This window comes from Oncorhynchus gorbuscha, linkage group LG11, assembly GCF_021184085.1.
Source record: "Oncorhynchus gorbuscha isolate QuinsamMale2020 ecotype Even-year linkage group LG11, OgorEven_v1.0, whole genome shotgun sequence".
Lineage (NCBI taxonomy): Eukaryota > Metazoa > Chordata > Actinopteri > Salmoniformes > Salmonidae > Oncorhynchus > Oncorhynchus gorbuscha.
This window is the reverse complement of record NC_060183.1, coordinates 24,466,955-24,491,958: the sequence shown is the minus strand read 5'-3', so window position 1 is coordinate 24,491,958 and position 25,004 is coordinate 24,466,955. Positions and strand designations below refer to the sequence as shown.

At 41.9% G+C, this 25,004-nt stretch overlaps 3 protein-coding genes across 4 annotated transcripts in view; 1 reads left to right on the top strand and 2 right to left on the bottom strand.

Moving 5' to 3' along the window:
- Positions 1-1,903: 1,903 nt before the first annotated feature.
- ccdc78 (coiled-coil domain containing 78) lies at positions 1,904-15,369 on the bottom strand. Its single transcript, XM_046367930.1, has 14 exons — positions 15,225-15,369; positions 14,910-15,041; positions 14,701-14,787; positions 14,164-14,535; positions 14,002-14,052; positions 12,884-12,972; positions 12,486-12,564; positions 12,208-12,333; positions 11,782-11,987; positions 4,206-4,380; positions 3,970-4,013; positions 3,802-3,883; positions 3,532-3,632; positions 1,904-3,281 (listed from the first exon to the last, which is right to left on the bottom strand). The coding sequence occupies exons 1-14, from the start codon at positions 15,294-15,296 to the stop codon at positions 3,140-3,142; spliced, it is 1,758 nt and encodes a 585-aa protein (XP_046223886.1). The 5' UTR covers positions 15,297-15,369; the 3' UTR covers positions 1,904-3,139.
- A 206-nt stretch (positions 15,370-15,575) lies between these two features.
- On the top strand, positions 15,576-16,518 carry LOC124048364 (dynein light chain Tctex-type protein 2). The gene has a single exon (XM_046369075.1). The coding sequence runs from the start codon at positions 15,693-15,695 to the stop codon at positions 16,200-16,202; it is 510 nt and encodes a 169-aa protein (XP_046225031.1). The 5' UTR covers positions 15,576-15,692; the 3' UTR covers positions 16,203-16,518.
- Positions 16,373-25,004, bottom strand: part of ift140 (intraflagellar transport 140 homolog (Chlamydomonas)) — a 54,433-nt gene continuing 45,801 nt past the window's right edge. For both annotated transcript variants that reach the window (XM_046369072.1, XM_046369073.1), the window contains 12 exons: positions 24,791-24,968; positions 24,228-24,418; positions 22,383-22,478; positions 22,074-22,206; positions 21,756-21,899; positions 21,376-21,504; positions 20,960-21,142; positions 19,118-19,324; positions 18,492-18,704; positions 18,045-18,211; positions 17,613-17,754; positions 16,373-17,409 (listed from right to left, as the gene is read on the bottom strand). In XM_046369072.1, the coding sequence (XP_046225028.1) occupies positions 17,197-17,409; positions 17,613-17,754; positions 18,045-18,211; positions 18,492-18,704; positions 19,118-19,324; positions 20,960-21,142; positions 21,376-21,504; positions 21,756-21,899; positions 22,074-22,206; positions 22,383-22,478; positions 24,228-24,418; positions 24,791-24,968 (1,996 nt within the window). In that variant the 3' untranslated portion in view covers positions 16,373-17,196. The remainder of the gene's footprint in view (positions 17,410-17,612; positions 17,755-18,044; positions 18,212-18,491; positions 18,705-19,117; positions 19,325-20,959; positions 21,143-21,375; positions 21,505-21,755; positions 21,900-22,073; positions 22,207-22,382; positions 22,479-24,227; positions 24,419-24,790; positions 24,969-25,004) is intronic.

Genomic DNA, 25,004 nt, shown 5'->3' with positions numbered 1-25,004 from the left:
TTAAACACGTGAATTATTTTTGATACAGACGTACTGGAAACCCGAGATACAACATGTATGAAATGTTTGATTTAATACGGATTTAAAATACTGATTTAAAGGTATTTGTAATATTGATAATTATGATGAAGTTTGTAGTTCTTAGCCATATTTGTGCTTTGGACCAATGTGAAGAAGGATAGGGCCTTTGACTAAGAGTAGGCTGCCTTAAGTCTATTTTCCTATGACCGTATGGGTACAATTATTTTTCTTTATGGAGTTCTTAAGGGTAATGATTTTAACTGTGCCCAAAATTGATTTAGACTTTTGGGGTATCAGGTTGATTACATACAATTATAGTAATTTAGATTAAGAATGCAGTGATATACTGATCTGTATTATAATCATCGTCATTGAAAATAAGAATTTGTTCTTAACTGACTTGCCTAGTTAAATAAAGGTAAAATAAAAAATGTTGATGTGTGTTAAATTGAGGGATAGGACCAATTTGAATGACTGAGCAGTGTCATTCCAAATGTTGGTTGGATAATTAATTGGGGTTTTGATTATGATTTGGAAACTGAAGGAGTGATTTGAGTTTAGTATGTTAATAAATATATGCGTGAAGCAATTAATGTATTAGGGATTGATTGTTTTGATTGCTGTTATGAACTAAAGATGTTGACACTATTCTCAGCATGCAATGATGAGTGGAGAGGGTGAACTCTGATCCGGAGAGTGAAACTGATCCTAATCTATTTGATCTATAGGCATTGCCTTATAAATAGTGGAATCATAATGCTTGTCTTGGGTCACGTTCATTAGGCACCAATGGAATACATTTTACTTTAACCAGGAGTCACTAGCTGGATTTGTCCAACAAGATATGATCATTTTTGTTTCTGGATGCTGATCCATTGGAGTGTGATAGATAACTAAAGCTTATTTAATTAAACTCCATTGTTGCAGGCACTGCATTTTGCATTACATATGTGCTTTTCACTGTCTATGAAGATATAGCTTTGAATCTCATAAACTGTATGCATCTTTTGTTTTTCTTCATGGGTTCATACAGGAGACTGTGTATCATAACCTTCCCAGACAAATTGCTAGAATGCTTAGAATATGTATTTTAGGTTGAAATGGGAGACAGTGCTAATTTCTTGTAAGGTGTTATAGCAGCCGGGCCACATGCAGGAACCCATGCAATGAGTTATTGCTTTTATGCTTCTTGGTTTATGTAGAATGTATACATTTTCTACATGTGAATGAATGTTCTTAAATCTTGTAATTTTATTTTAAATTGAGAGGGTTCTCAAAATGGGGGATTATGGTGGAAAATTGCAAGATTGTTATAATAGATTTACACATCTCCTGTCAGTGTTATCTCCCATAGGCCCATCCTCAGTAGAACACACACACACACACAATAGTTATAATAATACTCTATTATGTTGCATAAAACAACAATTTGATGCAATAAAAGCATTATAACATAATCTTGCAATTTTCCACCATAGTCTCCCACCTAATGTAAGGATAGTTGATTCAAATCCAGAAAGTCACTACACCGTTTGTGAAAACCATACTGTGCACTTATAATCCTTTTATAAATAAATTCATGCAGCATTTTCAAAGATCATCTGCAGCTGCATGCATGTGATAGATCTCCTTCAGTGTTGATTAACTAGACTTTTACCTTTACACTGGAACTTACAGTACAGGTGACTTCAGTAAACTATCTGCATGTTGGAATGATGTGTATAAAACCTGGATTGCAGATGCTATATAATGGCCAAACCCACCAGCCGCCATTTTGGAATTCCCCAGAAGGAGCAGTCCTCCATAGGAACGAATAGAATTCTACAGTATTTTAATGAAATGTTTTTAAGTATTTATTAAAAACATATATTGAAGTATTTCTCTGTTGTAACATTAGTACTCTCTAAAACATATTTATTTTCATGTTCAATTCACTTAACATAAATGTATGCATTAAGGTGTCAAAACGAATGTCAACATGAATAAATGCATTTCTATAGCAGGTACCTACAAACAAATTTCACAAACATTTCTAAGTTAATTTCATTATAGTTACATGTGTTACATGTATTTATAAGTGCAGGTTTTCCATTATAATGTGCAGCACAATCAAACCAAGAATATTTATACAATTGTCCCAGATACAGGAATGCAGTGGCTTCTGATGCACTGCCTGTCCCCCTATCTTCCCAACAATAGAGAGCAAGAGATTTTCTACTCTGGGTAACAAGTGTGCTGTGCCCTCACAATTAACCAATGTAGTACCTTGCCAAAATGTTACTGTACATTTGTTTTAACTTAACTATCAGACAATTTGCATAATTAATGCTGCCTCCATGTGTAAGAATGTAACAGACATGGCAGACCACTTGGAGGTTTGGAGCATGTTGGAGCCACAGAAAAGAGAGTAAATTGCAGAAAAAGTTAGTGTAGTTTATTTATAGTGAAATACTAAGCACTCATACAGTAGCTCTATAATCTTCTCTTGGTCTCCTTAATCTCTCTATGTGAATGAGTTGCTTTTAACACTGGTTATATAGACCCCATCTTAGCATTTCCAAACTAATCTATTTGTCTTTATCCCATTCTCTCTCACAGAAGTGTCAGGTCAATTGTTCTTCTACTTGAGTATCGGCACCTCTTATATTGATGTTTATATTGGTTCCAAATATAAAGAGTGAGTACTGACTCCTATTTTAATCCACTTGAAGCACCACATATGGCTGCTTTCTCACCCCACAACAATGTCTTCTCATCCAACCAATTATCCCTCCTGCCCCCCCTTGTTCTCTCTCTCTTTCTCCTCCTTGCTCTCCAATAACATGTATGTGTACGCTAAATATCAAAGTGGACATGCACACCTCTTCTAAAAAATAATTTAATTTCAGTGAGATCTTTCAAATTTGGTCTCATCATATTACAGTCATGTTGAGGAAGTGAGGAACTGTTATTTTATAAATGATAATAAAAAGCAATATTGAAACAAATTCCTTTCCATGGAGTCCATTATTATGTCATAGCAGCCAATCATGTTATTCTTTGAGGAATATTCTGACTGGCACAGATTTCATACATATGGTTAGATACCAAAGCAAGGGTTCATGTGTTGTATTGTTTTTTAGGGGGGTGGAAGATCATATTTCATAGCTTGGATTCTTGATCGAGCGATGGATTGGCGGGGTTTGGGAGCCTCAGCTCTGTGGGCAAGCCCCGTCTCCAGATCCGGCAGTCTACGCAGCCGTGTGATCTCCTGCTTGTACCTGTAGAGGGACAACGCTCATCTAAACACCCTTTACACAGACTCTAGTAATCTATCCTTAAATCCAGATGTCAGTACCCTGCCACTTTGTTAAGTAGTGCACTTAATGAAGTCAGTAGCTATGGGAGAATATGTCAGGTACATTTATGAGATCTGAGTATCAACACAGAATAGACAATACAGACATCATGTCTTTATGAATTTGTTATGTCCTTTTAGTAACTAGACAGCTCCAAAATGGGTGTTGTTACCTTCCCAGGTGCTTGTCAACATACTCCTGCATCTCTAACAGCTGCTCCTCGGCAACTGTAGCCCTGGTGATGAGCTGGGCACGCTCCCTCTCATGGCCCTCCTGTTTGGACAACAGGAATGTTTCCATTTCAACTTAACTCAGGTCATAAAAACAGATGATTTTGTTGTAGAGTTATAACAATTTGATTCTTAGAAGAGAAGTTAATACGGGAGGGTTAAGCAGTGGACTCATATCTCTGATTTGTATAAGTAGAGGGGTATGTTATTACCTGAGTAGAGTTGGTGATCTCCCGTAGCTGTTTCCTAATATCAGTCCAGGCCTCTTCAGATATCTGCCCTGATTTTCCAGAACTGTACAGGGTTAGAGCATTATTTATGGTCTACTTCATTCATACATTTGATTATCATTTCATGTCATTTTCAAAGATTTTACTCACTCCTGAAAGTTGACTGTTTGAATAGGTCTAGTGACGACAGCCACCTAAAAAAAGGTACAAATCAATGAATGATCAAGAGTAATTTCAAAATTTGACTGAGCAACAACAACAATTAAACAACAAACCCCCCATAAAATGCAACATTCAGCCTATATTTAGGAACGTGACAAAAGACAAAACACAATAAACATGGTCTAGAATACTCAGTCTAAAATCAGTCTTGTCAATATAACTACAGGCTTCTGAGCCTCTCGGAGCTGGCCCTCCAGCCTGGCCTTGTCCTGGCGTAGGAGCTGGAGCTCCCTTTCCGTCTCTCCCCTCAGCTCACTGGGCTCCAGGCTGAAGTGGGCCTCAGGGGGGCCGGGGTCCAAGCCACTCTCTGGCTGGGACAGGACCTGTTCCCTCTGCACCCTGACACACATACAGAGGAAACAGAGCTGGCTGAAGGTCTTTGGCATTGTGAAGTCATAGTCACAGTTTATGAAGAGTGATAGTATGAAAAAATGATAGAGGAGATAGAAAGTCAAGGGAAAGACAAGGTACTAGAGAACGGAGTGGCTGTCTGACCGGATTCTCTGGACGCCTCCGATAGCTAAACAACCATACCTTCTGTGCATGTGCTAGTTCGGCTGCAATGAGGTGGAACAGGCTACTCTGGTGAATTGCAATGATGTGCTGTATATCAAATTGTTTGGTGTTGCATGATCATTGAGAAGCAAATTAGGTATTTTGCCCCAATGCAATGTGTAGACAGAGCTAGGCTACATGTTGCATGTGATGTTGTCATATAGGCTAAATGGGTATGGTTTCACATTTAGGATAAGGATATTGTAAAACATTGTCTGCATCCAGCTTATGCTTGTGGTACTGCAATATTCTTAGTTAAGATGATGCTTTTTTATTGTCGCTGGTGGATGTGTTGTCTCACAACTCTACCCATACACTCTGTCCACAAGCATTCTGTTGATCGCAGAACGAGGGAGAGATCATTTTGTTGTTTTGCAAAGTTTTGAAAGTCTATTGAAAAAGTTGTGTTACTAGCTACCTACCTTTTGAGTTTGGTGGCCGCAATGCGGTTGGCATCAGTTGCTGGGACCACTACTATCCATCTGTCCACATATCCTGCCGACCAAGACTGGGTCTGAGGAGCTGCTTGGCGTAGCAGCTAATCTAGTCGCTAGCTAGCTGCCTATCAAGCTAGCAGAGTTTTCTTGAGGGCTTGAACGCAGCCCGCAATGCGGTTAGATATTGTGGCTGGGACCTCTGATTGTCCCGGGCTTGTGGCTGTCTGGATCCCTGCTGTTTGTTGTTGTTGTTTCCTATCTTCCCTGCAACCTGCCCTGTCTGGAACTGCGAGGAATAACAGCGTAACCTACGTTGCTACATTGACAAAGACCAAAGCCGGCTGGAGTACCATTGAGGACAGTGGTGTCTCTCTATCACAAGTGAAGAATCTTTTAAATGAACAAAAATTATTTTACAAGCAGTTGGTACAACAAGAAAACAGCTTCAAGTGTGGTGTACAAATACTGATGGTGTCAACTAATAAAATAATGGACGACCTGACCAGAGAGGTCCAGGACCTGAAGAACAGCTTGCAGTTCTCCCAGCGTTAGCTCGATGAGTTTAAATAGGAAAATGGCAAGATGACAGCAATCTTTAAGTCATTAAGAGAGGACAGCCATTCTGTATGATAATCCATGATAACAATGACAAAGAATCAAGGCGGAACATGGTTGTGGACAGAATTGCAGAATCGCCACGAGACCTGGAAAAACCACCACCGGCCCAGGTGACAGGCCCAGGCCGACATTGGTCAAGTTTCTGAGGTTAAAGGACAAGGTAGTTGTTCTGGAAAGACCCAAGAACTTGAGAGGAATGTACATCTTCCTCAACGAAGACTATCCTGAAGCTGTGTGCCAGAAGAGGAAATAACTTATCCCAGCCATGAAAGCTGCAAGAGCGCATGGGGACATTGCTTACATCCGCTATGACAGGCTCACTGTCCACCCTCCATCCCAAAAGCATGGAAGGGATGAGAGAGCCTAAGAGTTCATAGCTTCACCCACACACAACTGATTAATGGACTGTTGAATTTATATATTTTTCTCATGCTTTGTTTGGTCTTTTCCATATTATGTCTCACTGATAAACTACCCAGGAAAGGGCTGAAAATATTTCAAAAAATGAAATCAATAACTTGCTAACATCAGAAAACATGAATATATTAGTCACTCACTTAGATAATTAATTTGTTGATACAGCAGTAGCAGTACAAGGATATAACGTCTATAGAAGAGACCGGAATGCTTATGGGGGAGATGTTGCTCTATAGATTCAGAGCCATATCCCTGTACTGCTTAGAGACTGTGTTATTGAAGTGTTGTGGTTGCAGGTTCACCTGGCACATCTAAAGCCTTTTCATTTGGGGTGTTGCTATAGGCCACCAAGTGCTAACAGTTAGTATCTAAATAATGTGTGAAATACTTTATAGTGTATGTTATGTAAACATAGAGGTCTTCTTTCTTGGGGACCTGAATATTGACTGGTTTTCATCAAGTTGTCCGTTCAGTAGGAAACTTCTCACTGTAACCAGTGCCTGTTATCTGGTTTAGGTTATTAACTTCTCATGGGTACCGTCCCAACTGGCCAACATCCGGTGAAATTGCAAAACGCCAAATTCAAAATAGAGAAATACTCATAATAAACATTCAAAACATACAAGTGTTATACATCGGCTTAAAGATTAACTTCTTGTTAATCCAGCTGCTGTGTCAGTTCTCAAAAAGGCTTTACGGCGAAAGCATACCATGCGATTATCTGAGGACAGTGCCGCGCTTACAAAAGCATACAAACATTTTCCAGCCAAGTAGAAGAGTCACAAAAGTCAGAAATAGCGATAAAATTAATCACTTACCTTTGATCATCTTCATATGGTTGCACTAACAAGACTCCCTGTTACATGTTTGTTTTGTTTGAAAAAGTCCCTATTTATGTACCATAAACTCAGTTTTGTTGGTGCGTTTTGTTCAGTAATCCACTGGCCCCAGGGAGGTCAAAACATACAGATGAATACCTCCTAATAGTACCGGTAAAGTTTGTCTAAAACAAAGTGTTTATAATTAATCCTCAGGTTGTCTATTGTCTAAATAATCAATAATATTTCAATAGCAATTTCAGAAGAAAGGTAAAACAACGAACGGCGCGCTCACGATCACGCCCAATCCAGCTCTGCATACTTCCCCTGTCCACTGACCAAAAGGTATTTTTACTCGTCGTTTTTCAAAATACAAGCCTGAAAGCATGTCTAAAGACTGTTGACATCTAGTTGAAGTCATAGGAATTACAATCTGGGCCCTAACCCATAACATAGTCAATAGGCATTCAATGGAAAACAACTCACATAAAAAAATCCCACTTCCTGGATGGATTTACCTCTGGTTTTCACCTGCCATATCAGTTCTGTTATACTCACAGACATTATTTTAGCAGTTTCAGAAACTTCAGAGTGTTTTCTATCCAATACTACCATGCATATGCATATTCTAGCTTCTGGGCCTGAGTAACAGGCAGTTTACTTTGGGCACGTTTGTCATCCAAACTTCAAAATACTGCCCCATACCCAAGAGAGGTTAATCAACATACCAATACATACGGTACACTACAGAAACAAGATCATCAAAAAATATTGATCACATTTTTACTAATACTGTAGATGTCACGTCTACTCCCGCTCCTCCTCTCTGGTGCTCATTGTCGACAGTTTACTCATTTTTTCGCACACCTGTCACCATCATTACACGTACATGCACCTCATTAAATTCACTCCCTGTACTTGCTTCCCAATTATTAACGTTACAGAATAACGCCTTGCCAAAGGGAAGCAACAGGGATACATTCTTTTTTTTACTGGTGACATTGTGTCCCAGGGTGGCTGCCGAAGCAACTGGGGATGCCTCGTTGGGCTTGACAGGTTCCCGCGCCTCGACCGGCTCGACAGGTTCCCGCGCCTCAGCAGAAGCGATTGGCCCACTCCTGGTCCTCGGGACCGTTCCTTTGGTTGGTGTCCTGCAGCTAGAGCCACTCATAGGGGAGGGAGACTGTCACGTCTACTCCTACTCCTCCTCTCTGGCGCTCGTTGTCGCCAGTTTATTCATTATTACGCACAACTGTCACCATCGTTATGTGCACCTGTGCCTCATGAGACTTACCTAGACTCCATCACCTTCCTCTTTACCTTCCCTATATCTGGCACTCCCTTTGATTCTTTCCTCAGGCATTATTGTTTCTGTTTATATGTTTAAATGTTTGTACGCTACTCGTGTTTGTTTTGTTTATTAAATTCACTCCCTGAACTTGCTTTCTGATTATTAGTGTGCATTACTGTATTACACTAAAGCTGTATTGGACACCCATTAGATGCAGTGATCACAATATAGTGGCTATATCCAGGAAAGCCAAAGTGCCAAAAGCTTGGCCTAAAATAGTGAATAAGAAACCATACAAAATATTTAGTTGTGACTTATGTAGAATATGTAAAAAAATATTTGTTAGTCTATGATTAATAAAGAGCACCAGACACTGCACTTGATGAATTTATGAAATTGCTTCTTCCAATTATTGATAAACATGCACCTGTTAAGAAACTGACTGTTAGAACTGTTAACGCTCCATGGATTGATGAAAATCTGTATTGAAAATCTGGTTGAAAGATGGGGCAAAAGGAGTGGCTAATAAATCTGGCTGCACATCTGACTTACTGCAATTTGAGAAATGATGTGACTAAACTCAACAAAAAGAAGAAGAAAATGTATTATGAAGCCAAGATCAATGACATACAGAATGATGGAGAAAAAAAACTTGAGTACTTTAAATTAAATTATGGTCAGAAAGACAAATTCAACTCCATCTTTCATCGAATCAGATGGCTTATTCATCACAAAACTATTTGATGTTGTTCTCTCTCTGTGGGTCTAACCCCAAGAAGTTCTGGAAAAAGATTAAAGACCTGGAGAATAAACGCTCTTCCTCAGAGCTTCCCATGTCCCTTAATGTGGTTGTTACTGACAAGAAGCACATGGCTAAGCTCTTTAAAATCATCACTTCATTAAGTCAGGATTCCTATTTGACTCAGCCATGCCTCCTTGCCCGTCCAACATTTCCTCATCTCCCACACCTTCTAATGCGACTAGCCCCGATGCTCCTCCCTCTTTTTCCCCTGCCCCACTACAAAGTTTCTCCCTGCAGGTGGACACTGAGTCCGGGGTGCTAAAGGACCTACTTAAACTTGACCCCAAAAAAACATCTGGGTCAGATGGTTTAGACCCTTCTTTAAGGTTGCTTCCCCTATAAATTGCCAAGCCTGTCTCTCCTATCTGGGGAGGTTCCCATTGCTTGGAAGGCAGCCACAGTTAGTCCTTTATTTAAAGGGGAGATCAAGCCGATCCTAACTGTTATAGGCCTATTTCTATTTTGCCCTGTTTATCAAAAGTGTTGGAAAAACTTGTCAATCAACTGACTGGCTTTCTTGATGTCTATAGTATTCTCTCTGGTATGCAATCTGGTTTCCGCTCAGGTTGTGGATGTGTCACTGCAATCTTAAAAGGTCCTCAATGATGTCACCATTGCCCTTGATTCTAAGCAATGTTGTGCTACTATTTTTATTTACTTGGCCAAAGCTTTTGATACAGTAGACCATTTCTTTCTTGTGGGCTGGCTAAGGAGTAGTGATGTCTCTGAGGAGTCTTTGGCCTGATTTGCTAACTACCTCTCTCAAAGAGTGCAGTGTACAAAGTCAGAAAATCTGCTGTCTCAGCCACTGTCTGTCACCAAAGGTATGCCCCAAGGCTCGATCCTAGGCCCCACGCTCTTTTCAATTTACATCAACAACATAGCTCAGGCAGTAGGAAGCTCTCTCATCCATTTATATGCAGATGATACAGTCTTATACTCAACTGGCCTCTCCCCAGAATTTGTGTTAAACGCTACAACAAAGCATTCTTAGTGTCCAACAAGCTTTCTCTGCCCTTGACCTTGTTCTGAAAACCTCCAAAACAAAGGTCATGTGGTTTGGTAAGAAGAATGCCTCTCTCCTCACAGGTGTGATTACTACTTCTGAGGGTTTAAAGCTTGAAGTAGTCACCTCATACAAGTACTTAGGAGTATGGCTAGATGGCGCACTGTCCTTCTTTCAGCACATCAAAGCTGCAGACTAAAGTAAAATCTAGACTTGGTTTCCTCTATCATAATCACTTCTCTTTCACCCCAGTTGCCAAACTAACCCTGATTCAGATGACCATCCTACCCATGCTAGATTATGGAGACGTAATTTATAGATAGGCAAGTAAGGGTGCTCTCTAGCGGCTAGACGTTCTTTACCATTCAGCCATCAGATTTGCCACCAATGCTCCTTATAGGACACATCACTATACTCCTATGTAAACTGGTCATCTCTGTATACCCTGCGCAAGACCCACTGGTTGTTGCTTACTTATAAAACCCTCTTAGGCCTCACTCCTCCCTATCAGGGAAATCTACTGCAGCCCTTATCCTCCACATACAACATCCATTCTGCCAGTCACATTTTGTTAAAAGGTCCCCAAAATGCACACATTCCTGGATCGCTTGTCTTTTCAGTTTGCTGCAGCTAGCGACTGGAACGAGCTACAACAAACACTCAAACTGGACAGTTTTATCTCAATCTCTTCATTCAAAGACTCAATCATGGACACTCTTACTGACAATTGTGGCTGCTTTGCGTGATGTATTGTTGTCTCTACCTTCTTGCCCTTTGAGCTGTTGTCTGTGCCCAACAATGTTTGTACCCTGTTTTGTGTTGCTACCATGCTGTGTTGTCATGTGTTGCTGCCATGCTGTGTTCGTCTTAGGTCTCTATGTAGTGTTGTCTCTCTTGTCATGATGTGTGTTTTGTCCTATATTTTTATTTGATTGATTTTTATTCCCAGCCCCCATCTCCGCAGGAGGCCTTTAGGTAGGCCGTCATTGTAAAAAATGATTTGTTCTGAACTGACTTGCCTAGTTAAATAAAGGGTACATGTTTTAAAAAATGACAAGCCTCCTGGCATTGACAACTTAGATGGAAAGATACTGAGGCTGGTAGCTGACTCTATAGCCACTCCTATCTGTCACATTTTTAATCTGAGCCTAGAGGAAAGTCTTTGTCCTCAGGCCTGGAAGGAAGGCAAAGTCATTCTGCTCCCCAAGAATGTTAAAGCAGCCTTTACTGGTTCTAACAGCAGACCTATCAGCTTGCTGCCAGCTCTTAGCAAACTGTTGGAAAAAATGGTGTTAGACCAAATACAATGCAATTTCTCTGTAAACAAATTAACAAACAGACTTTCAGCATGCTTATAGAGAAGGGCACCCAATGTGTACTGCACTGACACAAATGACTGATTGTTTAAAAGAAATTGATAAGAAGATTGTGGTAGCTGTACTGTTAGATTTCAGTGCAGCCTTTAATATTATTGACCATTATCTTGTTGTCGTTCAAATCACTGCATGGTTTTTTCAGCTTTTTAGAAATGTGTGCATTAAAAAAACACATGCACAGAATATGATAGGTTTGTTTAGCTCTGGGGAAGAGGCATCCTGGGGGGCGGGAGTGGAACAGGGTGGTTAGATCCGGTCAGGCAGCCTCGGCCAATAGAGAACGACTACAGAGCGATGGGTTGGGGGTCAAGTTTCCTAATAACACACACAAACCTAACCAAGGATGACAGGACCATCCATGCGGTATACACATTGAGTAAATCACAGAAATACAACATGGAGGGCATGAGAGGGGCTAACCTGTATGCACTAAGCAGGGCTTGGTGGCTCTTAGTGAGCCTCTGCAGTCTCTTCTTGTAGGAGCGTGCAGCAGAGGCTAGCTGCTCCTCTCTAGCCCTGTAGGAGGAGCGCACCTCTTGGAGCATGCTGTCCACGAAGCCCCTCAACTTCACCCTCTCTGGGGGGCCCTTCACCCCCCTCCCCTCTGCCAGACCATCCACATACTCCTGGAGACAAGAGGCAAAGACCAAAATAGATTCCACAGCATGGGTGGTGTGGGTTCCCTTTGATAACTGTGGTGTGGTAGGAGTTGGGGACTAGTGGTAGCGGGTTAGGAAGGACGTAGGGTAGGAAAATGGGGATCTTTCTGTCTGTACATGTCTACGCTGAGAATCCCAGCATCTGTTTGACTGTGCATAATGTATGTGTGTCTTAGTGTGTACTCACAGCTAGGTCCTGTAGGTAGCATCCCAGTCTGGCACGGTACTCCTCATTCAGTTCCTTCACCTGCATTTGTAGCTTAGAGTTCTCTTCCTCCACCTCCTTCAGCTGGCTCTGAGAGCTCAACATGGCCTGAATAGGAACACACACACACACACAAAATGAATTCCAATTTTTACAGAGCAAGTTGCAGATTCAGATTGATTAATGGCAAATCCAAAGACAATTATGGTATAAAACAATCATTTGGGTAGACCAGACACATGTGATGCGCTCTTTCGTACCGCACTCAGTTCGGCTCGTTTCTGCTGGGTATCGCGGATGGCTCTCTTGTTCTCTTGTTGCTCCTTGCCCATCGCCACCCTGAAGACCCATCATAGAAGAAAAAACATGTCAGAGACCACATACCAGACGAGATCCCATCACAAAAAATCATCACAAATTGTAACGTGGACCACAGTGAAACAGAAACCAAATCAAACAGAATATCACAAAGCAGACATGGGCTACAGTGAACAGCCTGAGACAAGTTAGAGAAGTTGATGACTGAAAAATGAAGGATAATGACAAGATACCTTGTTTCCTCAATCACTACTGTTTATAGTAGCTAGTGAGAGGCTACTGCAGGTCCATGGTTTTGATGTAAAGACATGTGAGACTAGACTAGTGTCTCTCTACTCACACTTTCTCCTCTAGTCTGTGCTGCTGCTCTTCATAGCTCTTCTTCATCTGCTCCAGCATGTCTTTGATCACATCCTGGTTCCCAAGCAGCTATGTCAGACATCGAAAAAAAGGATGTGAATATTGACTGGCTATCAGAGTCATATATTGTAGCAGGCTCAAGGGGGTGGGGTTTCTTCGTCACCAAGTTCAATAACCAAACATGCACACGAAGCACAACTAGAATACAAATGGAGAATTTATTAGGAAGATTTGCACACTGTGGGAAAGGGGGCAATTTAGCAACCAGTTCACAGTCCACAATCCGTTCTTGTTGTCTGTTCCATTCTTCAGGGGTAATCCTAAAACTCGGGTCCTCAGCCAAACTGGTTCGGTACACAGTGGGGGTAATCACACAGATCATTCGCTCTTCTCTCACACTCCCTATAGCACATGTTTCCCTCTCAGTCCTCCTCCTATTTGTGCAGCCAAATTACTCTTTTATCCCCAAGCACTCCATGGCTTAATGAACCACAGGCTTGCCTCGTTGGGGCAGGAAGTCCATATAAGGTTCGGGGGTGAGGCAATCACCAGCCCCCTCACCTCTCCCTGCCATCTGCCACAATATATAGAGAGTTGGGCCAATGCGGTTTCTCTCAGTGTTCCGAGAGTGCCACTTTCTCCTCCATAGCTGTTGCTAAGTGATCATTGACGCTTCTGTGTTGTGTTGTTAATTTTTGATCCTTTTCTAAACCTATGAAGATGTCCAGTGAAAGCAGATATGTTGACACCACAACACAGTACAGACTTAGATACACATTATTCCAAATGCTAATCAATAAAAATTTATTTTGCTTGTTTATAGCTGGTCATTTCATAGGGAATTGTCAGAGGCGCTTTCGTATTGTTACATCAAAATGTAGAGAATAAAGGCGCTAACATGGCAGCCGTTTTGAAACCTGGCCGAGCTCTATATATATCATGGCTCTGTTGACTATTTATGATAAACTGATCAGATGTGAAACTGTTGGGCATTATTCAGTTTTCACTTACATAATAACACACTTGCACTCAGTTCCATTAGGTTCAAAGTATTACTGACACTCATACATGACTTGTTGTGTTCAAATATATACTCACACTCTTCTCCATAGATTTACGTTCTTGGTCCAACATAGCCAGGTCCTCTGGCTGTGATAAGAGAAAAACAAATTTGAGCAATGAGGAAGTTATATAGCCACATTGGTATTACACCAGAAGTTATTGTGGAAATTGTGGAAATGAACCAAAGCTCCCTCTCACCATTATTCTATTGTGAAACATACGGCTGACCAGCGCCCGCACCCTGTCCAGCTCCTGAGCAGTCTGCCCATAGACACCACCCTCTGTAGAGGCCCTAACACGCTGCTGCTGTTCCTCTGTCTGCCTGAAGAGGTCATCACGAGCCTGGGCCAGCCCAAGCAGCTCAGCGCTCAGCTCGTCATTCTGGACCACCTCCTTATCGTGGGCCTCAGTCAGAGCCAGGTAGTTCCTCTTCAGGGTCATGTATTCCTCTGTGAGGTCACTTCCTGTCCTCTCTGCCACCTGTAGGCGGGCGGTGACAGACTGGAGCTCCCTGCAGAGCCTGTCCCTCTCCATCTCCATCTCCACCACCACCCCTTCCTGGGAGAGGATCTGAGGAGGGAAGGGTGAGGTGGGTGAGATACTAGAGTACTATCTGTGCATCAGGGTTGGGATCATTTCTATTAAGGTGAGTAATGACTATGTAGGGCCCAGGTGGGTAAAGTAGGGCCCAGAGGTCTGTAATGACTATGTAATACATATTAATTTGAGCATCACCTTTATTTTCAGGTCAAAAATGTCCTTTTCATACTGCTCCCTCACTTTGTTGGTCTGTATATGTACCTCGACAAGCTCCTTGGATATCTGACGGATAAGGGGATATAAAAGGATAAATATTTCAGTTAACAAAAAGACAAGAGCTCTGTCTACATCCTACATAAGTGATTTATAGATATCCAAATACAATGTGGTCTCATATATCCTACCTTCAGTTTCTCCTCTTCGCTCGAGACCAGTTTGGAAGAGAGGTCTGTCTTGGAGCCTGCAAGATAGCCCAACCTGCTCTCAAGGTAGCCCAGTTTGGTAAAGTGGCTTTCATTTTTGTCACGGAGCTGGACCTAAATTGGTTGTATATTTGTAAACAACGAAGACTTTGTTTTATACATTTTTCAGGAACACAAGCCATAGGCCTACTGAAGATATTAAAGCTTGATGCATCTATAAGGTCACCTTGAAGGTTCATGTTTAAAGTTTGACCAAAATAGGCCAGTTTAAAAGGATTGTCAAAGTAAATTACTTACATTTTCATCTGTCAAACAACGAATTTTGTCCTGTAGTTCATTTAAAGACGAACGGTTGTCCCTTACGTCCATGTTTCTAATACCAAACAAATGAATTATCCCAAGTTCCAGAGTTAGGAGAACGTTTCTTGTATCTACAACATTGGTTGTTGCCATGGACCATAAACTTGCACCTGGCCGAAATAGACAAAACAGTTTTTCGACTAATAGGAGCTATATTTATCAAATGTATTGGATTGTATGTATTTGTTAATGTTTTAGATTTTTTTTAAATTTTGTCTCAAATAGTTCAAAGCTCACAGCCTGAGAAACTCTTGAGCACAAGCCGGGTCTCAGGACACGGTGGCTCGAGTCGCGCAATGACAGTTGGAACAGCTGATTCAAAATTTCACAACTCGCCGCTCCATCTGAATTGTTTACCTGCCCTTGAAAATACACTTGTTTTTAACTTTCAAAAGTTTTCCAGAAATGTCTGAGCGTCGGGGTAGCATTATGAAGGGGATTCGCAAAGATAGCCATACTGACAGGCTCCGAGAGTCAACCATGGACATTGAAATGCATGACGACGACGAATCCCACCCTGTGAAACGAGGGTCTTCAGTTTGGAAATCAGGGTTCAAAGGGAAACTAGCCAACACCTACAGGTTGGGACCAAAGCAGAAGTTTCTTCCCCATTTGATTCAGAAGAAAGGCGAGGAGTTGATGAACCAAGCATTCGGTGAGCTGGCCTACGACCACGACAACTGTCGAGATGTGGCTGATAAAGTGGCTGCAGACGTCCTGGCGTTCTGCAAAGAGCAAGTGTTCGACCGCTACAGATACGTGGCCAGGGTGGTCGTCGGCGAAAAGAAAGGCCAGACAGTGAAGATTGCAAGCCGTACCCTGTGGGATGATGAAAAGGACAACTTTCTAACTCTCAACTTTGAGAACAGACACCTTTTCGCCGTTGGCATGGTTTTTGCCATTTATTTCGAGTGACAATGGGCAATGTGAAAGGCAGATGGCAATTTATCTCTACCTGCCAATAAATGAATGAGATGTCAAGTTTTTGTGAATACATTTTTTTTGTAGACAAAATAAAACAACAGTATCAGTGACCATCTGTGTGTTTCTGACGTGTGTATGTGGGTTTGTTGGCATCACCCAAGAAAGGTATAAACATTTTATTTAAAAATGGTAAAATACTGTACAGATTACTTTGCAAAATATCTCAAAGATTTCAATTTAACTCACAGAAATGTACAAAACACTATCAATACACACGACACAAACCACATTCAGTTGAAATGTACAAACTCTGACCACAAATACAAAATGCATTTCAGGTAAAGAAAACATTGGTGTTTCAATTTTAGGACGGTTTAGGTCCAAGATGCACACAACTTTCAGATCCAAAGGCGGCTTTATTTTGTGTTGAAAGAGAACATTCTGCATGAGGCAAAATGAGCTAAACGGCATCAGCAGAACAAATATTGTATAGTTGTGCAAGGTACAGCAATGTATTTTTCCTTTCTGTCAAATGGAAGTAAAGGCTTATTAGTGTAAAAAATATCTGAAATCCAACTATTTGTATGGTAAATATATTTTGAATTTCATCTACCATAAATATACTCTGTGTGTATACTGAGTGATCCATCGGGTGTAACATTATACTCTGCACTGAGTATACTATCCATCCTCTTGGAGGGTGCAACGTGTTAGGTTTTTAACCCTGTATGAAAGGGCCATAGAATCAGGCCACCTTGTCTTTCTAGTCCTAGTTTAGAAGTCTGTGGCTTTAGTGAGGCGTTCTTCATTCCTGTTTTTGCAGGGCTGCAGTAAATGCAAGCTTTTGTCCCAGCCTAGGACTCTGATTCAACTAATCAACTGCTCATCAAGACCGTGATAAGCTGAATCAGGTTAGACAGCTGTGGGCTACAACAACACCGTGCACACCCTCTTGCCCCACAAGACCAGGGTTGTGTCCCAGCCCTCAGTCCCCTTGGTGGGACACCAGGGCTTCGTCCTCCTCCACCTCGTCTTCCTCTCCCCCGCTGTCGCGTCGGTCTCCCCTGCCTGAGAGCTGCCCCCGGCCCAGGGGTACACCCACTGCCCTCTGCAGGGCATCCAGGCTGCCCTGGCTCACGTAGTAGCTGATGTTCAGAGAGGGCAGCAGCTTCTGCAGATCCTGCAGCTTGCGGTAGGCCTGCCGAGCCGAGAAAATGGACTGAGAATTAGGATGCTCACCGTTGTATGTATAGGTCTATAAATATCGTATCCAGCTACATGAATTCACGATGACAGTGACGACAATGGTAATGACGACAAGCAAGATCAAGATGAAAAGGAGGCTGAAAATGTTGATGTTCATGATAATGATGGTGTACACTAGTATCACTAGACACTCACCACCTGGAAGCTGCCCCGCTGACAGTGATGCTCCACCAGGAAGCCGTATGCATCTCCTATCCTGACAGCAGGGTCCAGGTCTGGCTCTTCTAGCAGGGCTTCGCACAGACGCACCGCCTCCCCTGGGTCCTCCTCATACAACCTACAGGGACAGGGGATGGACAGACAGGATCACACATCAAATCTCCCTTCGGTGAGATCCAGAAAATATCCTCTCCGTAACTACTCTACTTGTATCAAGACAAACCTAAAATCAGAGGATCGTGGCATTTATAATAAAAGAGCCTTGTAGCAGTGACTGCCACTCAACATATGACTAAAAGAAAGTGAAACAAAGAGAGAGAGAGAGAGAGAGAGAGAGAGAGAGAGAGTGACAGAGATAGAAATAGAGATTAATAGACCGACAAAATAGAGAGAGTGCAGTGTTCTTACCTGCGTGCCTGGACAAACCTCTTGACCAGAGTGATCTTGTGCTGCAGCTCAGCCATGCGAGCCTCGTGTTCGTCTGGGCTGTGGCCCTTAGCTTTAGAAAGGCACTTATAGGCCTCCGTCAGAGCACCCAGTGCCTTCTCATAGTTCTGGTAATCATCTATCTCCACCTAAAAGAGGTAAACAGATTCACACATTCACCCTCAATATTGTAGTACATTAGAGATTAGGCTTATGAGACAAATTTATGAATCTGTTAGCATTACCCGAATTACCATGCATAATGTTACTAGTTTATAAATACTCATATAACAAACGTTGGAACAACTGTACTATAAATTGTCATTGTAATATATGGCCAATACATCATTTATTACCAGACTGAAGTTAAAACTAATAAACATGTAGAACCTTTTCAAGAACTTTCAATATTATGAAGTAGTTCCCTACCTGGGCACAAGCTTCATAGAAGCCAGCTAGCAGGTCCAGAGCCCTGCCTTTGGAGTAGAAGCTAATAATGTTCTTCATGATTTCCGGATCTTTCCGCCAGTCCAGAGACTGCAAGTAGTTGGCGGCCATGATGTAGATCTCCTTCTGACGTGACACGCCAGCGAAGAACACTATCTTCTCTGTGTCCCCTGACTTCAGGAGCGCCCGCATGGCCTGTGAAACAGAAGGGAGATGTGTTTGGAGTCACTTTTTAGAAAAGCCACAACAAGGGAGTTTAAGTACTGCATCAACAGACATGGACCAAACTTGAGCGACAATTATAGTGTAACATTGTATTTAATGCTTGTAACTAACATCCACACCTGCCTAAAGACAAAGGTAAAGCAGAAAATACAACACTGAAAATATATAACATAAATCTATATAACTACAAGTTACTATGATAATGGTGTCTTAATGAGTACTGTTTAATAGTATGTGTGTAAGTGGGGTGCATCTCAGTTGGTTAAATCCGATTTCTCAGATCATAGCAGATGAAGGATAGAGGAAATGAAGAAAAACAAGAGGAGGAAATAGAGTTGCCACTTCAGACTACTGAGATGCACCCCAGACCCCAGTCTCTTCACTTTTAGCTTGTTGCCAGCCTGTGTGTATTTCTTGGTGGCTAGGTGGTAGTTGCCCTGGCGCATGCAGCAGTCAGCTATTCTCTCCAGCAGCTCTTTGCGGGCCTCCTCTGAGAGGTCTTTGGACTCCTTGGTCACGGTCATACTCTCAGCCAGGTCCTCGGTGATGGTCAGGCTCTGGTCCAGACACAGCTGCAGGGCCTCGTGGTACTGGGGTTGAACACACACACATTTATAGACAAAAGACATGTACTCATCATGAGCAATGATAGCATAAGTTCACACACACTTACAAGACAGACACACCAGTTATGTACATGATATGTGAGGGGGTCATACTATACTAATTTTACTATTTGATTTGGAATTTTAGGACCCCTTCAAGGTATCATTTTTTTGTGTTCTTTATTATTTGATCAAATATAGAATTTTGCCTTTAGCCCAGAGAAACACATTGATTAACACATCCATAAATGGCAAATAAATAAATAAATAAATATACACATTTCTTATAATATATATTTTTTAAATTAAAACTATTTTTGGGGGGGGCAGGCACAAAATGATCTTCATACTTCCATTCATTTCTTAAAACCGGTCCCAGTTACCTTCAGACGAGTCCCCTAACACTTGTGGGGGTCTTAGAACAAATCAGAGAGCACCATCGTGTTTGTGAGAGTCTCCCCTTTCCATAATAATTTATAGGTCAAACCGTTCAAACGCTACAGACGTTTTGGTGAGAAGACAGATTTTCGGGATGTCTCATGGTCTGACAAACACCACTCTAGCTCTGTCACCTTTCACCACAGTTGTGAAAGTGCGACATCGGCAGATGCGGTGGATTGAGACGCATTCGATGCAGAAAAACATCTCTAGTTTAAACTGGCGGATTTTGATGGGGATTTTTTTATTATGTTACTTAGATTGACGCACCGGTGCGTCAATTGACTTTAGGGGGTTAAGTAGGAATTGTACACCAACATTGAATTTGCCTGTTATATTAAATGAAGTGCCCTTTAATATAGACCACATGGAGTAGTCAATAAATCAGTTTTTTTTTTAACATGACTAAAGGCTTGCTAAAGTGCATTTTGTTTTTCTTGTGTTTCACTTCTAGGCAGTTTTTACCCACTTAATCCCTCAATTTCTCCAAGTTTCACCGTCATTGTAAAGCCCTAGATATTTTGTTGCTTTGACAGTCATTTCTGAAGATTATTTATTTCATGTGATTAGTGATTCATTTATGTCTGTCCCCCCATTCTAAGGTCAACCCTGTTATGTGAACTGAAATCTCATTTTAATGTGGTGAAACTATTCCTTTTTAAATATATATATTTTTAAAGAAACATTGTACATCCAATAGTATAATCATAGAGTAAAAGAAGGTGAGCTTGTTCTGCTCTTTTGTGGTAGAAAACTGAGCGGGTCGAGCATAACACGGCAACCCTGTTACCTATAGATAGACCGGTTAAAAATGTTTTAACAATTACATTTTTTTGTGAAGCTTGCACTCATTTACCACTCCCTGTTGCACACAACAAACTTCCATTCCACCTGTCACATGGGGATTTATGGTTTATTTAAGAACAAATCATCAACCCTGTTATGGTCAACCCTGTTACTTTATTTGGCACTTATTAATAGGCACTTATTCATATAGTCATCCTTTCATTTAACCTCGATGTATTATTATTTTTTGTAATTTTATTAAGTTGAACATTTGCTCTTCATGACATGAATGTAAATCAAACTTTTGTTGGACCAAGTTACACTTCTCAAAAGGCCCCGAATTGGTGGAACAACCCGAGCGCGGTTTGTAAGACATACAAGGCAGGGGTAAAGTACCTTCTTGGCGGCCACAAGCAGCTCCACAGCCTTCTCATACTGGCCGTGTTTGATGAAGAAGTCAGAGCAGCGGGCCAGCAGGGCCGGGTCAGATGTCTCATCCAGGTCCTCTGCTATGAGTTGCAGTGCAGCGAACTGTTCTGTAGCAAAGGCCACCTCCAGAGCCTTGGAGAAATGACCAGCCTGAGAAAAATAGAGAGACAGAGATCCATGTGTGAGAGAAACATCAGAAACAGTATTATCATGTGTGCAAGTGTGTGGGTTTGTGGGCATACTGTAGCATCAATGGACTTGGAAGGCAATGCGTTCCTGTACAAATATCAGTGAGCTAATGCCCCCTTGTGGCACAATAAAGAATGCATTACCTCCTACTGTATGCATTTAAGCCAGGGGGAAGAACAGGGTAAAATACTAACCTTGTGGTAGAGCATGACAGCACGGTCCATATGAGAACCCTTCTCCTCGTAATAACAGGCAGCCTCCATCATGTCCTCTGGGTTACTGAGGAGAGCCAGGTTCATCAGCTGGTCATCCAGACCATTCTCCTGAACACAAAACACAAACACAACACAAGTCATCCAATGGCCCACAGACAATACAGCACTGGATTAGAAGCGCATCCATAGCCTCAATAATGCAAACAGCGTTCTGAAATAAATAAGAAACAATATAATCAGTCTGTAATAAATCTTTCATATAATAATTATATGTATGTAGGTAATTAATGTATTGCTATGGCCAGTGGGACACAGGTGAATGGAGAAGGTCTAAAATGTGATTGAGGTCCATTTGTTACCTTGCAGAGGCGGATGGCGTTGTTGTAGGCCTGAGCTCGTGTGTAGAAGTGGACAGACTGTTTGATCTCCTCCTGACTCTCATATTGCCGGGCTAGGTGGTACGAGGCAGCACGGTTCCCCGTCTCATTGGCTATCTCCGACGCCTGTGAAAAAAATTGTATTCTCATTGGATATTTACCTCACGGTTAGGTTGTGTTTTCATATGTAGGTATTTAACAATCCTTATGAGTAGAAACAGTTCCCTTCTCAAAACATTTAATTGCCACAAATGTGTGCTAATGTCATAAATGTTCCCCCCTGGTACAAATGTGTGTTACCTTCTGAATGTTCCCCAGGTAGCAGTGCACGCGGACCAGAGAGAGGAAGTCCTGTGCGTATTCGTAGTAGCGTAGTGCTGACTCCATGTCTGACTGGCTCTCCAGATACTGAGCCCACCACTTATAGATATTTCTGGGTCAGAGAAAACTGCATGTCAAATACTCAACAATGTTCATATGTCTGTATTTATACTTTTTTATTTTTTAAAAACTGAATACACTATAAATCATTAAAAGTCGTAGTCAGTAGTAAATAGAGAGTCTGCATTGAGGACAGAATAAAACTAACTCCACCATTCCCAGACTTACTTGTCCTTCATTTTGTTGACGTAGATCTCCAGAGACAGTGCATCATCTAGGAGCATCCTGGGTACCTCGAACCGGTGGGTGTCAGACTTCTCAAAGCTAAAACAGACAGAGAACTGTGAGGAAGTACAAAGCTGAGGGTACAGTGCATTCGGAAAAGTTTTCAGACCCCTTGACTTTTTCCACATTTTGTTACGTTAAAGCCTTATTCTAAAATTGATTAAATATATTTTTTCCCCTCATCAATCTACACACAATACCCCATAATGACAAATAAAAAACAGTTTTTTGAAATTTTAGGACATTTATTACAAATAAAAACTGAAATATTAAATATACATAATTACTCAGCCTCTTACTCAGTACTTTGTTGAAGCACCTTTGGCAGCGATTACAGCCTCGAGTCTTCTTGGGTATGATGCTATAAGCTTGGCACACCTGTATTTTGGGAGTTTCTCCCATTATTCTCTGCAAATCCTCTCAAGCTCTGTCAGGTTGGATGGGGAACATTGCTGAACAGCTATTTTCATGTCTCTCCAGAGATGTTTGATTGGGTTCAAGTCCGGGCTCTGGCTGGGCCACTCAAGGACATTCAGAGACTTTACCCAAAGCCACTCCTGCGTTGTCTTGGCGGTGTGCTTAGGGTCGTTGTCTTGTTGGAAGGTGAACCTTCGCCCCAGTCTGTGGTCTTGAGCACTATTGAGCAGGTGTTCATCAAGGATCTCTCTGTACTTTGCTCCGTTCATCTTTCCCTCGGTCCTGATTAGTCTCCCAATCCCTGCCACTGAAAAACATCCTCACAGCATGATTCTGCCACCACCATGCTTCACCATAGGGATGGTGCCAGGTTTCCTCAAGATGTGGCGCTTGGTATTCAGGTATTCAGGGAATCTTGTTCCTCATGGTCTGAGAGTCTTTAGGTGCCTTTTGGCAAACTCCAAGTGGGCTGTCATGTGCCTTTTACTGAGGAGTGGCTTCCGCCTGGCCACTATATCATAAAGGCCTGATTGGTGGAGTGCTGCAGAGATGGTTGTTCTTCTGGAAGGTTCTCCCATCTCCACAGAGGATCTCTGGAGCTCTGTCAGAGTGACCATCAGATTCTTGGTCACCCTGACCAAGGCCCTTCTCCTCCGATTGCTCAGTTTAGCCGGGCAGCCAGCTCTAAGAAGAGTCTTGCTGGATCCAAACTTTTTCCATTTAAGAATGATGGAGGCCACTGTGTTCTTGGGGACCTTCAAAACTGCAGAAATGTTTTGGTACCCTTCCCCAGATCTGTGCCTCGACACAATCCTGTCTCGGAGCTCTATGGACAATTTCTTCGACCTCATGGCTTAGTTTTAGCTTTGACTTGCATTGGCAACTGAGACCGTATATAGACAGGTGTGTGCCTTTCCAAATCATGTCCAATCATTTGAATTTACCACAGATGGAATCCAATCCAGTTTCAGAAACATCAAGGATGATCAATGAAAACAGGGATTCAGCTGAGCACAATAATAAGTTATTTCTGTTTTCATTTCTAATACACTTGCCAACATTTTAAAAACCTGCTTTCGCTTTGTCATTATGGGGTATTGTGTGTAGATTGATGACATTTTTTGGGAAACACATTTTAGAATAAGGCTGTATCGTAATAAAATGTTGAAAAGGGCAAGAGGTCTGAATACTTTCTGAATGCGCTATATATCTAGTACAACAATAGGCTGTTATTGCAAGGTTCAAGTGAAAATGTGAATGCACTGTAGAACCAGCACTGATTTGCTGCTTGGTTCAAATGCTAAGTGTCAAATTAAATGCTAACATATCAAATGTTAACAGTTACAGCATCAGTGCTAAGCTGGCTCTTACAACACGAGGGCCATGCTCTTGTCTCCGATGGCCTCCAGGTATTTGGCATAGCTGTAGTAAGTGGTCCTGAGGTGGATACGGTCGTGGGTCTCGGCTGTCTCCACGGCCTTCTGCCACTGGCCAGATGCCTGGTAGAACTTGTTCAGGAGGTCGAAGCGGCCGCAGCTCTTATACAGCTTCTCTGCATCCTCCTGTGGACCAATGGAGAATAAACACTTAAGATTAGAGGAATTATCCCTGAGTAAGAAGTTCTTCTGTAATAATGACTTTACATACAGTACACGTGTAGTGTGTTGGTATGGACAGATATACTACTAATGACACAAAAGTACTCCATAATAGCACGTACTTACTAACTACACTATTACAAAGTAATCACATAGGTAATTCTACTGGTACTAAGTGGCTATATGTGGTAATGATAGAATTGAACAACCTATAAGGTACCATTATTTTACTCTATGTACCAAGTATGACAATAACTGGCTAAGGAAATGACTTCAAAATGAAGTGAAGCCACCATTATCTGCTATGATCACCTACTGCTTCGTTAGCTTCCTTACCAGCATGCCCAGTTGAAGGGCCAGTACTGCTACCCTGGCCTCCAGTTCAGGCTCGGCCTCGGCCTCCCGTAGTGCCCGCGCCGCCCTGGCATTACCCATGTTGCCCAGACACACCCGTGCCACGTCCAGACGCCGGTTCTTCACACACATCCTCGCCATGTTCTCCCATACTGCCTCACTGCAGAGAGAGAGGAGAGAGACATTTTGTTTGCGT